This window comes from Vitis riparia, chromosome 7, assembly GCF_004353265.1.
Source record: "Vitis riparia cultivar Riparia Gloire de Montpellier isolate 1030 chromosome 7, EGFV_Vit.rip_1.0, whole genome shotgun sequence".
In the NCBI taxonomy this organism is placed as follows: Eukaryota; Viridiplantae; Streptophyta; class Magnoliopsida; order Vitales; family Vitaceae; genus Vitis; species Vitis riparia.
In genome coordinates, this window is record NC_048437.1 from 26229354 (window position 1) to 26245249 (window position 15896).

At 35.7% G+C, this 15896-nt stretch overlaps 2 protein-coding genes across 5 annotated transcripts; both read right to left on the reverse strand.

Moving 5' to 3' along the window:
- Positions 1-2088: 2088 nt before the first annotated feature.
- On the reverse strand, positions 2089-3519 carry LOC117917863 (glycine-rich cell wall structural protein). Of its 4 annotated transcripts, none has more exons than XM_034834307.1 (3): positions 3044-3514; positions 2870-2965; positions 2089-2785 (listed from the first exon to the last, which is right to left on the reverse strand). In XM_034834307.1, the coding sequence occupies exons 1-3, from the start codon at positions 3387-3389 to the stop codon at positions 2244-2246; spliced, it is 984 nt and encodes a 327-aa protein (XP_034690198.1). In that variant the 5' UTR covers positions 3390-3514; the 3' UTR covers positions 2089-2243. The 4 variants fall into 4 exon arrangements, with proteins under 4 accessions (XP_034690198.1, XP_034690199.1, XP_034690196.1 ...); XM_034834308.1 differs by having other exon boundaries at positions 2089-2707; positions 2858-2965; positions 3044-3507; XM_034834305.1 differs by having other exon boundaries at positions 2089-2965; positions 3044-3519.
- Positions 3520-10701: 7182 nt separating this feature from the next.
- LOC117918661 (pentatricopeptide repeat-containing protein At2g31400, chloroplastic) lies at positions 10702-15541 on the reverse strand. The gene is given in 6 exon segments (XM_034835472.1): positions 10702-11144; positions 11241-11425; positions 11860-12076; positions 13506-14952; positions 14955-15266; positions 15269-15541. Coding segments are annotated over 6 exon segments (2604 nt in total). The 5' UTR covers positions 15447-15541; the 3' UTR covers positions 10702-10879.
- Positions 15542-15896: the final 355 nt, after the last annotated feature.

Consider the following 15896-nt stretch of genomic DNA (forward strand, 5'->3'; position numbering starts at 1 on the left):
CTAGATATTAAGATTAAGAAAAATAAAAAATAAAAACCGACAACCCCATAAGTCATCATGAGGAAAAAAGTAGGTTAGGTTAGGGACGTGACCTTTCTGGAACATAGCCAGAAGGCCATGGAAAGTATTTGCGTTTTAACCTTCTTTGGTCTTTTTTTTGGCTTTGAATGTTTAGATCCTCCTCCCCTTCCCCAGTTCCCCAACCCCAACAAACCAAAAAGCATTTTATGTTAATAAATTTGGATTATCTATATTGTTTAATTATACTTTATTCTCACATTGATTTTGCATCCTTTGTTGAATGAAGTTTTGTCAGCTGAGATTTTTGGAATTAAGATTTTGGACTTCATTCAGCAAGATTTTTAATGTTCTATTTTTTCTGAATATGATGATGTCGAAAGGATGTTAATGGAACAATGATTCTGGCAATGATCCATCAAAACATTCCCCTCAATTCTAGAATTTTTTTGGCCACACGTATCTTCTACAAAGATTCAAAGAACGCCCATAATTAGATTTTAGACTGGTACGTTCCTTTTACTTGTTACTTTATTTATTCTATTACTCCCTTTGAGTTCCTTGAAGAACATGCAACTCTAGACTCCTCTTCTACACGATATGCTTCCTTCCTTTGATATGATTCATGAAGATGATGCCCTTTTTTTTTTTTTTTTCTTTTTTTTTCCTTAATTGACTTAATTATTTTTTATTAATTTATTTATGGATGATTTTGAAATGAGCTAAAAACCCTTTTTAATAATTGGAAAATGTGTAAAAAAATAGAAAAAATAAAAAGATTTAAAATTAATAAATTAATTTTATATATTATTTTAAACTCATTTTAGCTTATTTATTTTATATGAAGATTAAATAATTTACATGTATACAAATTTTTAATCAATTTAAATTATATTTTATGATGAAATAAAATATAAGGAAATTTATTTTTTTAACTATTTTCAGACACCAAATACAGGTTTGGTGTTTAACAAAATTTTCAAAATCACTGTAGAAACCTAATTTTTTTTTTCTAAATGATTTTTGCGTAATCCATTGATATATATTTTTAATTCATATCTAAATATTAAGCAATAAATATTACTAATAAAAACATATCATGAATAAGTTTTTTAAAATACTATGAAAGAAAAATATCCCAGTTACTCACCCCACCACTCTCTCACATCCTCCCCGTTCTCAAGTCTCAGTCTTGTCATCCACACGTTCCTTCTACGTCTCCACTCACTCACTGATTCCATTTTTTTTTTTCCATTACTTTTTATTTTTTATTATTATTTTTTTCTTCCTTTCGTGTTGTGCCTTCTTTCCTTCTTTCCAGACATCCTTTTTATTTTTATTTTTATTTTTATTTTTCCTTCTCCCAACTCCCAAGTAGTCTTTTTTCCCTCCTTTTCTTTCTGCGAGGTTCCTGCAAATCAACACACTTCAAGGTGCTTGGGCCCGAATCCTCACGCCAGCCCAAGTATATCCCAAAAGATGACTTCTTCAAGCCTGTCTTTTTAAAGCCCAAGTACAACTTCACGGGTAGAGTTGTATTTGTTGTCAATCAAGCCTGGGTTAAGTTTTAGGTTCAAGCCCTTGTCCAAGCCCAACCTAAATTAAATTTGAATGGAGAAAACTCATTTTCAGCCCCAAATGATAGTAATTATCGAAGTCAAGCACAAGGTTAGACCAAATGAGATCAATAAGCCTAAATTGCACATTTAAGCATAACTCCATAATCATACCATATTTAATAGTTATCTACGCAAGATTGTTAGTTTATTTTTCTCCAATGTAAAATGGTACGATTCTGTATAAATAAAATGTAATTCAAGTAGATTGGGGTGTATGGGTCATTTTCTCTGAGATTTCTCTTTTATTCGAAATGAAATTTACATTTCATGTTAGTTGTTGAATGTAAGCTGGGTTTTTTATCCCCCCTTCAAGTGGATTCAGAATTCTAAATTTTAATTTTCTTTAATAGGTAGTGACATTGAGAGATGTATTTATGGTATAAACATTATTCTAAATGTGGAAATTTTTTTTCCACATTTTAGGAAAGTGAATATGTGAGCTTATTCTAAATTAGTAGTAGAACTTTTTTTTTTTTTTTTTAAATTCTTTTATTTATTTATTAATGAGCGGGAATACTTGGCCCACATAATACAAGAAGTTGCAAACGGTTTCTACTCTCATGCTGGCCATGCACGTACAGTAGGATTGTAGTACTAGCCTCTTAACTAAAACCCACCGCCAATGCCACCACCGGCGCCTCCTCCGATTCCTCCACCACCTCCTTTGCCACCTCCAAATCCACCCCCAACGCCACCTCCAGCACCCCCACCACCACCAAATCCTCCTCCTGCACCACCACCGGCGCCTCCTCCAATTCCTCCACCACCTCCAGACCCACCTCCAATGCCACCACCAGCGCCTCCCCCAGCACCACCGCCTCCACCTACACCACCACCAACACCTCCTCCTTTGCCACCTCCAAAGCCACCCCCTGCGCCTCCACCAGCACCCCCACCAACACCTCCACCTACGCCCCCTCCTTTGCCACCTCCAAAGCCACCACCGGCGCCTCCACCAGCACCAGCACCACCACCAACACCTCCACCAGCACCCCCACCAACACCTCCACCTACGCCCCCTCCTTTGCCACCTCCAAAGCCACCACCGGCGCCTCCACCAGCACCAGCACCTCCACCAGCACCACCACCAACACCTCCACCTACGCCCCCTCCTTTGCCACCTCCAAAGCCACCTCCGGCGCCGGCGCCTCCACCAGCACCCCCACCAACACCTCCACCTACGCCCCCTCCTTTGCCACCACCTGCGCCTCCACCAGCACCACCACCAACACCTCCACCAGCACCCCCACCAACACCTCCACCTACGCCCCCTCCTTTGCCACCTCCAAAGCCACCACCGGCGCCTCCACCAGCACCAGCACCACCACCTACACCGCCTCCTTTGCCACCTCCAAAACCACCACCTACCCCACCTCCTTTGCCACCACCTGCACCTCCACCAGCACCACCACCTCCACCTACACCACCTCCAAGGCCACCACCTGCACCGCCACCAGCGCCACCACCTCCTCCTACACCCCCTCCAAAGCCACCCCCTCCTCCTTTGCCACCTCCTATTCCTACTCCGCCACCCTTACCACCACCAAATCCTCCGCCCGCACCACCTCCAACACCCCCACCTCCTCCTGCACCACCTCCAAATCCTCCCCCTCCTCCAAGACCTCCACCACCGCCACCATTCTCACCAAACGTATCCTTCTCAATTCGGCGCCCCTCTGCTATTCCCACCACCACCATCACCATCAACACCGCCATAACAGACACACCCACATTTTTCAAAAACTTCCCCATGTTTCACTCAAGATAGAAGAGCAAGGCTTGTTAATTTGCTGATTGTGCTCATCCACAATCTAATTGTATTTATAGGGCATTACCACGCTCGCTGTCCCTTATCTGTCTGCTACAAAGCCGTAAATTTCAACTATTTTGACCTCAAGTGCTAATGGCCGGTGTACTTTTATTACACCCCAACTCTCAACCAACTCCATGCTTCCCACGCCCCACACTGTTGCATGTCATTTTCCCTTTTTTCAAAACGACGTCGTCCTATAGCGTGTTTGAGCTCTAGCCCCCAACCTTAGTGAGTGTGAGCTGTGAGTCAGTGGGTCTGGGTCTGACCTGTGGAGACTTTTCAAGTCGGTGTTGGCGTAAAAGGATGTAAACAGTACTGCTGCAATAAATTTGAAAGATTTCAATTAATTCTCATTCATTTCTCACACAAACGTCTCACCTGCCTTGCACTCTAATTCTACGTGTTGCATTAATCATTCATTTCTTACACATGGATCTCAACTACCTTCCCTTCCAATTCCATACCCATTTTAAGGCACAAAGACCAGTGAAAATCCAGCGTACTAAAAGCCAATAATAATTGACTGGTGAAAAACGTTCCCTAAAAATAGTTGAGAAAAGTTCTTAAAATTATTTTTAAAAATAAAATTGCATTTGAAAACTCAAATTTAAAAAATAGTTCTCTTAATCAATCTTTTACGAAGTTGTTGTGGCTGTGCATTTATGTATAATGTAAAAAACTTTCAAAGTATTTTCCATCTTTTTCGATTCTTACTTTAAATACTTTACAAAGACAATCCATTTCTTGAATTAACCATTTTCTATTAAAAATATGTCCAACTTGTTTTCTAAACTAGAAAATTGTTTTCTTTCAAAAGTTAAATGACGATAGGACGAGGAAAAGACCAAAAAAGGCATAATTTGAATTATAGGATATGTGACTTATAGACATAGGTAGAATTTGCTTGGTAATTCTCTAAGCTACATGTGGCCTTTTTGGGTAATTTTCTATTTTTCTCTTTTCCTTTTGTTTTGTTTTTTTCATATGCAATGATCTCAATTATGGGTCACAAAAAGAAATCAAAACATATAGACAACCACCTCTATTTTCCTTTATATTCTATTCTCTCTCTCTCTTTTTTTATTTTTCTTCTATAATTATAAAAAAAAAAAATTGAAAGCTCGCTTCACCATTTTTTACCATAAAAATGAAGTTAAGAGATAAATAACTAACTGCTCTCTCTTGTTAATTATAAAAAGTTAAAAAAAATAAAATAACTAATAGGAGTAAATAATTAGTTGAAAATTTTTATCTATACGACACAATCAAACAATAATAAGCAATGAATCTTGTCGATGAAAAATTATGACTTGGTAAACTTAATCATAATTAAGTCCACATGCACATTTTGAATAATCTCAATCAAGTTCTTTATAAATAAAACCATAAGATAGTTGAAGTGATTATTACAACTAACAACTTAATTATAATTTATTTCTATATGATTTAAACTTAACTACAACTTAATTTGGGTTAAGCTTTTTGTGTAAATGAAACTTACCCAAAGTATATTTTAGGTGCACAAATATGATTGAGAACTTAAATTATTAAATATTTTGTAAATAAAACTTAACTATGATTAAACTACGTTCAAAAACATTTACACAACACAATATCAGTTTGATCAATAGCAATGAGATTCATAAATTATTAAAGAACAAGTGAGTTCGTTTTTCATTAAAAATGAGTTGTTACTAATTGATAAATTATAGGTTCAATTATTCATATACAATTTTTTTTTTCTTTTTTTCTTTTTTTTTTTCAAAAAAGAGGATGATATCATTTTTTTGTACTCAATATCACAATATATAAAAGAGAGCAACATTAATCTTTTACATATTCAATTATCATTTAAAAATAATCAAACTCCAAAAAAATAACAAAGTTTCACTTTCATATACAATATGGTGTAAGCAGAGATCTTGTATAAGAGTGTTTATCCCTATTTCTATATCTCAATTATTTTTATCTAAAAAATGTTGGAAGATCAATTTTTTGCAAGTCTTGAATTAAAAATTAAGTTGTGGTGATAAGAGATAGACCAAATCGGATCAATAAAGTTATGATGATATTTCATGAGGAATGCTAATGAGATGGATTTAAAACCAAACATCCTTATCCCATTTTTGTCCCAATTAAATAACTATTTTCCATACTTGCCCCAAACCTAGAATGGGGCAAATAGAAGAATTTTCATTCCTGTTCACAAAAACCATAATAATCCCATTCTCACCCCGTCTCGCTTCACTCCCACCAACCATATCTCCAACGTACCTTTAACTCTTGTTGGTCATGTTCCTCCTTCAACATCAATTCCTATCGCCCTTATACTAGCTTCAACATCAAACTTGCCACTACCACCATTCCCATCGCCAATATCACTTGTGCTTCATCCAACCTTGTCATTGACTTCCCCATCTTCGATAATTAAAGCTCCAATAGTAATTAAGACATTAAAAAATATATTATGCATTTTGGCTTTCACTTGAATAGCTTTCGATAACTTAAAAGTCATCATTGTTGCCATCTCTAGCACTATCCAAGTCTTTGACACCATGGGATTTGCCATTTTTGCTATCTCCAACACCAAACGAGTTATGTGAAGAGAGTATATGAGCGATTGTTGTCCCAAACTTAATTTGGGTTTCAAAATTTTTCCCAAACCCGCATCCTCGATTATCACATTCCCATACTTGACATAATATGGGTCGAGCTAGGTGGGTGGGCGAGCCACCTGAATAACCCATGAAATTACTATCCCTAGGCTTCACAGTAAAGATAATGGTTAAAAAAAAGCCTAAGAAGTTTGATAGGAAATAGAGAAAAATGAGCTTAGAGAAAGAGAGGGATGGGTAGTAAAAATGAGATGGAAATAAAGTCATAAATGAAAGGAAAATGAGGTTTTGGAGGAAAATAGAGAAGGGAAAAAATTGTTTAGAGAGGATTATGTCTCCAAAAAATACTAAGGGTTGTGGTTATTTTTCCAATTTCATAATTATTTTAATCGTTTGTCCGAATAATCTAATTAATTTTATTCTATATTAATATAGAAGGGAAAGGAGCAAAGCACACTATCAAAAAGGAAGTTCTAGTCTTCTAGTCAACCTCTTGTTGGTGTAGTGACCAAAAAGCCCTATTTTAATGGAAAATGCACATTGTTAGTACATTTCAAGATGCATCAAGAAGCACATAAAACACTTCATATTGCATGCTATTTATAAATTTAATTATTAATATATTTTATTCTCCAAAATTATATATAAATGCACATGGAATTATATACTATTGGATTAAGTCTTATCAAGTCAACTAGATGGAGGAGGTTTTGATTCAAAAACTCACTAAGTAAATAAAAAAACTGGATAGGTTGTTTTGGGCATATCTCCCTTACTTGGTTAATTAATGTTTTTCACATTATAAACTAGGAGGTAGATAATCCCATGACAGTAATCCTCACCATCAAGTGATTATAATAAAAACTATTTGAAGTCTAATAGAAAGAAATTAATTTAAGAAAGGAGGAAGGCCATTTAATAAGTTTGCTTATTAGTGATCACAATAAAGGAAATAGAACTCATGGCCTAGTTTGCTTAGTTTTTAAGTCTTTACTTGCTATTAGTGATACTCATGCATTGTGGATTAACTTTAGAGATCTTCTAGATATGTTTCAATGGAGAACACTTTGATGAAATCAAAGAGATGAAAGTTGGCAATTATCATGTTTATATGGATAATAGCACCTTTCATGATATTTTGGGAGACAAACCACTTTTCCCATTGATCTGCTTTATGTACACTAAACATACCCGTGAAGGAATTTGTTGGCTCCTTGCCTTGACAAGAAAGTTTATGAAACTTGTTTTAGGTCGAAAGAGTTGTTTGTGCAAAATATGGGAGTAATGGTCTTTATCGTTTGATTATTAATGATTTTTCTTTAGTTAATAATATTGCATAATCTTTTTCTTATAGTGAGAATGCATCTAATGTAAATAGTACCAATGATACTTCTTATTCATGATTGAATTACTTTTGCAAGGAGCTAATTAGAAAAAGGTAACATTACATATAGAAAGGAAACAAACTCATGACCATCTATTAAAGTCATCTATTAATACCGTAAAATAACGGAATAGTCTACATGGTGGGTGGATTGGTCCACATATGTTCTCATACATTCTTTCTAAAAGTTTGATCATTCAACATTCATTTAACTGAAAGATGGTTTAACTATCAATTTTATTGTGAGCAAGCGGCATATACTCATTTAATAGATAAAAGAAACTTCTGGTTCTTTAGTAGATGTCCATGTGTGTTCTATCATTTGACTCATCATTTAAGATCTTGCATGACCTAGCTGGTCATGCTAAAGTATAAAAATCTTTATACTAATGAATATCTTATCCACAACAACATATGATTCAATGAGTTCTATGATTGTATGATACAACTTGAAATAGAAAATTAAGTACTTTTCTAATATATGTTTTTGGTCATAAATATAGAAGTAATATGAAAATATTTTATATTACATTTATCCATAATTTCAATATGATACCCATTTCTATGGATATTTTTAAAATATAAAAAATTTCTTCTAGATTTTCTAGAATATAAAAAATATAATTGATTTGCAATCTAATTCTACCTAGTAGCATAATATTTGTTCTTTTGGAGCCTTCAATCAAATTTGTAGTACTTGATATGGTGCTTACATTAGTTTTTACATGAAACTAAAAAATTATATTTTATCTCAAAGAATTATGCATGGTAACATAATTTACAAGACATGTTTTATTCGTGCATCTTGAAACTCAATAGTATAGTAAAATAATATTTGAGTAAAAAAACATAAGATGTAAACTAAATATAATATAGTAAATGTAATATAAATACATAAAGTAAGATTAATCAATACAAGTATTTCTATCATTTACTAAAAACTCGGTTTTTTCATAAGGAATTATGAAGAAATCAATATCATTGTAGGTCAAGTCTAACCTTTCACCATAAGTGAAATTCATCCTTATCTTCCTTCCTTTTGCTTTTATTGAAATTTGGTGAGGTTAGCTAAATGTCAGTGTACCATAAGTACGTTAATAATGATATTTATTATCACACCTATAACTCTATTCTTATGGACCTAGGAAGTTTGTTTTGTGAATTCTTTTTATTTTCTATGTTGTCTTAGTATTGCTTCATTTTTTGTTGTGCGATTTAAACACCATAATATAGAAAAAATTTTCCACAATCATGACCATGTCCTCGTTTTCATCAATGTCCATGATTGTAGGCTGATGTTGCATTCACTTTAGAAAATAATTGAGAAATAGTTGATAAAACTAGTGAAAAGAGTTTTTACGACTTTTATAGTTTCCTATGACTTTAACTTTGAGTTCAACTTTCAGAGCTAAAAATATGAATTTATCTCAAACCAATTCTAAATAATTCTTAATAAAAGTGCTTCTAATAAAAATAGAGTCACTACAAATATTATAAATTACAAATATTTAAAAAAAAAATCACTCAAAAAAGAACTTATCTTCTTCAAGAATACATATTGAAGCCAGTTTTCTTAGTCTAAGCAGAAAATCATGTGAGTTTACCAATCTTTGGCATTTTGTGTGTTGGATAGATTGAAAAGAAGCTAATTTTTGTGCGCACGTGACGGAGATTCTAATTCTCAATCATTTGGGGCACAATCAGCAATAAACGAGCTCAAGAGTCATATAGATTATAGAAGACTCTAGGATAGTTTAGAGAAGGTAAAAGGAGAAATAGGAAAGCATAAAATTAAAAGGAAAAAAAAAACAAAATATATATAGCAATATGACGCAAGATCACCAACAAATCAAATCGATTTTAGAGTAAGTATAGAAAATAGTAACAAGAATGTCAATGAAAAGAAAGTAAAGAAACTAGATACCAAAATATGTGATAGGAAACATAGAGGTAGCCATTTAAAAATAAAAATTGTAATAGTCCATAATTACAAATTACATTTATAAAATTTGCACTACTTTGTACTTCATAGGATTGCCTACAAGGTAAGTGAATTTCTATGGCATAATTTCATTTTTAATGAATTTGAATCGAGTTTTGACTTTCATGTGGCATATACCATCATAAATTTGGAACTAGTTGTCATTTTTTTTAAATTTGGTGCATTGAATAAGGAATCTGTACAAGGGAGGTGGTTAATTGGTGCATTGAAGAAAGAATATGTACACTAACCAAGAATGGAGAAATGGAAAAATTGACAAATACTAATAACCATTTCGTATTATTTTTAGGAAACGTTCTTGATATTTTTTTTACTTAAAAATTTTTATTATTCAAATATTAAAAATATTAGAAACGATTTTTAGAATCACTCTCAAACGCATTATTAGAGAATGAAAAGTGTCTTTTCATATAAATATTTGAAAAAGAATAAAAAATAGGAATTTAGAGTCGATTTGCGAATGCTTTTTAAAAATTCTTATAACCCTAAAAATACTTTAAAATTGCTTTAAGGTAAAAAAAAAAAAAAAAAAAAAAAAGTGTTGGGTAATATTTTGAAAAACATTTTCTAAAACATTTTTTTAAAAATTCATATATTTTTAAAAACCCTTTTTCAATTATCATTCGTTTCATTTCACTCTTCACTTTCTTCTCACTCTTTTCTACATATTTCACTTCTCTTCCATAAAAATAATTTTTAAAATTTTTTTTTAACAATATAAATGCTTATATATCTTTTTGTAATAAAAGTTTTTGATTTATTATAATATTTCCCTTTTGTAATAAATATCCTTTTTTATAATTTATTATTATTAAAAGTGTTTTTTTTATTTATACTATATATTATCTAAAACATTAGTAAAATCACTTTATCAAATTCTTATAAAAACGTTTTTTTCACAAAGGCGTTATAAAATAAAAACACTTCCAAGTCATGCCAAAAGGACTCTTAATTTTATAAAATTTAAATTTAATACGTTTAGTAAAATAATAAAAATTTTGTAGATTTTAATAGTAGCTTTGACTTTGACAATACATAAAATTTGAATTATTCGAAAAAATATTTTTTTTTTCACATGCACGTACACATTTTTTCATATACATAAGCTACTAGCATTTTCTAAAATGTTATGACTTGGTATGCCCAACTATGCCCAGCCCTAGTGTGAGAGCTCAGTCCAGGAATGCTTTCATGGACCCGTCCACATCATGACAAATAATTATTAAAGGCCACCAGTGAGTGGAAGACAGTAACTACTAACTACTGATGAATCTCCCTAAACTGTATAATCTTGAGCTGTAAAACATACAAAGCCAAAATTGGGATATCTCCCACGGGTTTGTAGGTGTCTATTTACCCATTACTTGCATAAATTACAGGGAATAAACACATTAGAAGAGAAACAAGAAAAGCAACATACTGAAAAAGCTACAAGGGAAGTGTTTGCAGATTGGAAATTTGACTACATCTTGCACGATCAGGATTTGTTCTGTCATCATGAAGAACAAGGACTTTCAGGGTGCCTGATTCTCTTAACCAGGCAGCCACCACAGCTCCTGTCGATATAAACCTACCCAGATTGCACTTGGCAACCCGAAAGGGTGCACCCATGCCAGTCAGTAGTGCCTCAATAGCTCGCCTTAATGCACCATCCCCAACCACTTTGCTGTGTTTGCCCCATCCAGTCAATATACTGTACAAAGACATGGCTTGAATGTTTAGTCTTTAATCAAAACCTGGTTCAAATAGTATAGGACGCAGATAAAGGAGTACAGGGATAACCCATTACCTTAAGAGCTGTGGCAGCTCATGACCCTCAAAAACAATAGACCGAATATTGAGCAACCATGCATGCACCATTGCTCGAGCAGCTCCAGAAGACATTAGATGCAAATCTAAGCAAGAGTTTGACCACATATTCTCCCATACATGCCGTCGTTTCCCTTCAAGCACAACCAATTGGGCACCTCGTCTCTGAAAAGACAGTTACAGAAGAGTGAACACTAGACCGATCAAAATATGCTAATCTAGTCTACTTTCAAACTACATGTTTGTCTCAAGCTCTAAATTGTATCCCTATAGAAGGAACCATGAGATCTATATTCATTATGAACTTCCTAAGGCTTGAAGATTTTTCCCTGATGCTTAATACATGAGACGACTTGCAAAATAGAATTCCAAAACTAAAGCCCCATAGCAAAAAGCAATCAAATAGAAGAAACTCCTGATATTCCTTTTCACTTGCATCTTCTCATGTCAATTGGAAATAGAGACTTAGAAGAAGAATTTATCCAGCTAGGTTCAATTGATAAAGTGTCTTTGCTCCAGTTAAATACACCTTGTACTTCATACTATGTTCAGATCAAGTAAAATCCTGTACTTTGGGTTAACGGTTATTCACAAATTACCTGACCAAAGTGCCATAGCATGTCAGTCAGAGCATTATAGAAGGCAGATGCGGTCGAAGAATCCATCTGCTTCACCTCATCAAACAGGGATTGTGCTTGAACCCATATGTTGTCCCCATAGCCCATAAGAAGCCCATGTGCCACACCATAGACCTGATTATCAAATAACCGCAGTTCCTCCAATAACATTGAGGCATCTTCAAATGAATTACAGCGGCTGCATCCAGAGGCAAATTACAAAACTGAAATTACCTATACTTTCAGTAAAAATATTAGAAATATGAATTATGGGAAAAGACACAGCAGTGACAGAAGGCAACATGCAATAAATTATTTCCCACTGTTCTATACATCCACTAATTAATTATTTAGAGCACAAATGAATTGGAAGAGCAGGGAATCCTGGATAACTAGTATTTCACCCAAGCCATCATGAAAAGGCAAGTGTGTCCAGTTTCATCCGCTTTAATGTCTCTTGTTCTAGAGGACTAGTGATGACATATAAAGGGAAAAAGTACAAACTAAAGAGACATAAACACCGTTATTGGGTTCAAGGAAATTTTTAACATAGTCTTATGTTATTCACCATGGGAAAATTTGATTTTCTAGCCTTCAGGCTGACTGCATTAGTCAATTTTTAAATTGCACATGGGTAAGAATGCATAAAACATCAAGGTAATCACTCAGAATTCTAGATAACTAAAGGCCACTTAAACCTTCCCAGTTTCTCCTCTTAAATTAAGAATGCAAGTCCTAGATCTGAGATCCTAGGGTATCGATCAGAACACTCCAATATTATAGTCATTGAGCAGTTGGATGTGCCATATATCATGTCCCTGGCATCAAAATAATTCTGCAGCTGATGTAGTTGATATAAGCTAAAAGTGCATCCACTCAACAACCAACTCTTACGAGGAGGATGATAATGATGATGTACATTGTAGATTCAGTACTATCTCTCAAAATTCAACTCATTCATATGGCCATGCTGCCTGAAGCCAAATATGTTGTCCACCGCGTTCTGAGATGTCTCTAAGGGTAAGACAGCTTTGTAAACACAGCTGAGAAATAATATTTGTCCCTCCCTTGGGTATTTGGCCCTTCTTTTAGTTCTTTTAAAGCAATTAACCACGGTCTTTGAACATATCACCACTAAAAAATAGAATAAACTTTTCCTCACTTCTTACCCAATTAACATAAAGACATTAAAAAGGGGAAAGGAGCATAGCAGCTCCAACAACTCTGCAATTATAGAAAAGGAAAAACTCAAATCATTTAGACCCTCTTAACCATTCTCCCAACCTCTAACGGTTTGAGAACCATTGTTTTTTTCACATCCTTATATAATTATTCCTAGTTTCACCACCAGATGTTGTAAATGGACTATAGGTGTCAGCAAATCTGAAGGTGCTGCTCATATATATTTGGTCAGTTTTGAAATTTTCCCAGTGTTTCGATGCAAAACCTCATTGGAAGTTCTATGAATATAATATATTAGGAAATTGAGTAAAAACAATAGTGCTTGCAAATTGAGTCCTAGATGACTGATTAGTCACACCAAACCCACATTTCTGGATTCAATATTTTTCACATGACGAGGTCCTCAATTTGGTGAAAGATAGGCAGTATCAGGTGAAGAAGCATACCTGCAAGCATTTAGAATTGCTGAGAAGGTGACAACATTTGGTTTGATGTCCAGCTCATGCATCTTGTGGAAGACCGCCAAGATGCATAAGATTTCCTGTCTCCCCCTGTTTTCTTTCTTTGCATGACATGTTTTTTCAGCAGCTAGCTGTCCAAAAATCTTTATTATTTGATTGTCCTCCTTGTCTCCCACTTCACTTTCAGTGGCATCTTCAACAACTTTTAAAGATGAAGAAGACATTTTTGACACATTGGTTTCATAGGGAGGATCGATAACACATTCAGCACTTCCTGATCGACCAAAGGCATCAATTATAGAATTGTAAGTAACAACATTAGGCCTAATCCCTTCCTTTGTCATCTCATCAAGGAAGGATACAGCATATTCCACCAGCCCATTTTTACACAACGCATCAATAAGAGCACTATAAAGAACAACATCAGCCTTCAAACCTGCCTTCTTAAACTCTCTAAAAACTTCCATTGCCTCTTGATACAACCCTCCTTTTGAGTACACATCAATCAATGTCGAATAAGTCAATAAGTTAGGGAAAATCCGCTCTGCTTTCATCTCTTCAAACACCCTCTTAACTTCCTCATACTTCCCTTGTTTTCCATACCCACCTAGAAGGGCATTGTAAGTGACAGCATCCTTCTTAATCCCAGAACTTTCCATCTCTTTACAAACATTCAAGGCCTCCTCAAACCTCCCAAGTTTAGCATATATTGAAAGCAGAGTATTATACGAGACCCTATCCAAACCGATACCGGCAAACTTCATCTCATTAAACAAATTCAAGGCTTCATCCAGTCTACCTGCCTTTGCATACCCATCTATCACTGTACTATAAGTCACCACATTAGGCATTATATGCTTTCTGGGCATCTCGGACATTATCTGAAAAGCCAAATCCATTTGCCCACCTTTGCATACAGCATCTAATAGAGTATTATACGTAAATATATCCTGTTCAATCCCTCTATACAACATCTCACTAAACAAATTCCTCGCGGCCTCCCACAACCCTCCTCTACCACAAACCGCAAGAAGTGAATTAAATGTAATCCGATCAGGTTGCACCCCATTCCTCAACATTTCATCAAATATTTCCGCTGCCCGATTAAAATCCACACCCCCTTTTCCACACGCATCAATTACAGCATTATAAGTGACTAAATTCGGCTTCAACCCCGAACTTTTCATAGTCTCAAATACCTTGATCGCCTCATCACAATATCCACTTCGCCCATACGCACTAATCAGAGCCGAAAAAGCATAAACTGTATTCCCATATCCCTCATTTAAAGCAGTTTCAAACACATTTTTTGCTAGTTCAACTTGACCTAATCTACCCAGAATACTAATCATAGCACTAGCCAATTTACCTTGCTCGTTGCGCCTCTGCTCCCGCCGCACAGCAAATTCAAAACATCGAATGGCCTTCGCCCACTCCCCCGATTGCCAAGCTCTCGGAGCAAGAAGGTGTAATCGTCGGATCCACACAACCTAGACTCGAAGTTGAGAAGCACTGAATCAATCCCCTTATCATCGGAGGCGAAGCGAATGGCGTGGCGTAGGGCCTCCTCGGCGGTGGAGGTGTGGCGGGCGGCGGCGGCGGTCTTAGGGCGGCCGAAGTGCATTTTGGAGACGAAGCGGGTGGATCGGCGACCGGAGAAGTCGGCGGTGAGCTCGGACTTGGAGGGAGGAAGAGGAGAGAGAGAAGGGAAATTAGAGTTGCGGTTGGTGGAGGTGGCGGTAGCGGGGAGGCAGCACCGGGCTTGGCAGCATTACGAGGTGAAGGGAGAGGGTTGGTGAGGGAAACTTTGTGGGAAGACCAGTGGTGATTGTTGTGGTGGTTTTTGGTAGGGTTTTGGGGGTAGTGGAGGTTTTGGTAGGGTTTAGCGGCGGTGATTGAGCAGTGAGGGGGAGTCGGAGACGCCATTTCGGAGAGAGAAAGTGGAAGAGTTGAAAGAAGGAAAGGGGATAAGAGGGAAGAGCCTGAGAGTGACTCCCCAGCTGAGTTGGGCGTCCTCTCTCAGACATTGAAATCTTCGCCATACTCTCTCAATTTTACCATTTTACCATTTTGCCCTATACCGTCTCCATTTTACCATTTTGCCCTTCCATTATTATGATCGGACTCACTTTGGTGGATCCTCACCACGTAATATTTTGGCGAATTCAGTCCACTCTTTGACCATTCGCGACTTGCCTTGTGGGCCCTTCTTGAACGGTCCAGATGTGTCGACGAGAAGTGGGGATACGGTAGATTCCAGTTCACAATGATAAAGCTGACTGACCAGTTGGCTGCCACTTCCTTTTGTCTTTTTATTCTTCAATTATTTATTTATTTATTTTTTCCTGTAACTCAATTTTTTGTCTTTTTCCCAAA

Coding starts and splice junctions, on each gene's coding strand:
- LOC117917863 (XM_034834305.1), bottom strand. CDS start 3,389: ATGGGGAAGTTTTTGAAAAATGTGGGTGTGTCTGTTATGGCGGTGTTG. Junction 2,966..3,043: donor TGGTGTAGGTGGAGGTGGTG/GTGCTGGTGGAG, acceptor GAGGCGGTGTAG/GTGGTGGTGCTGGTGCTGGT.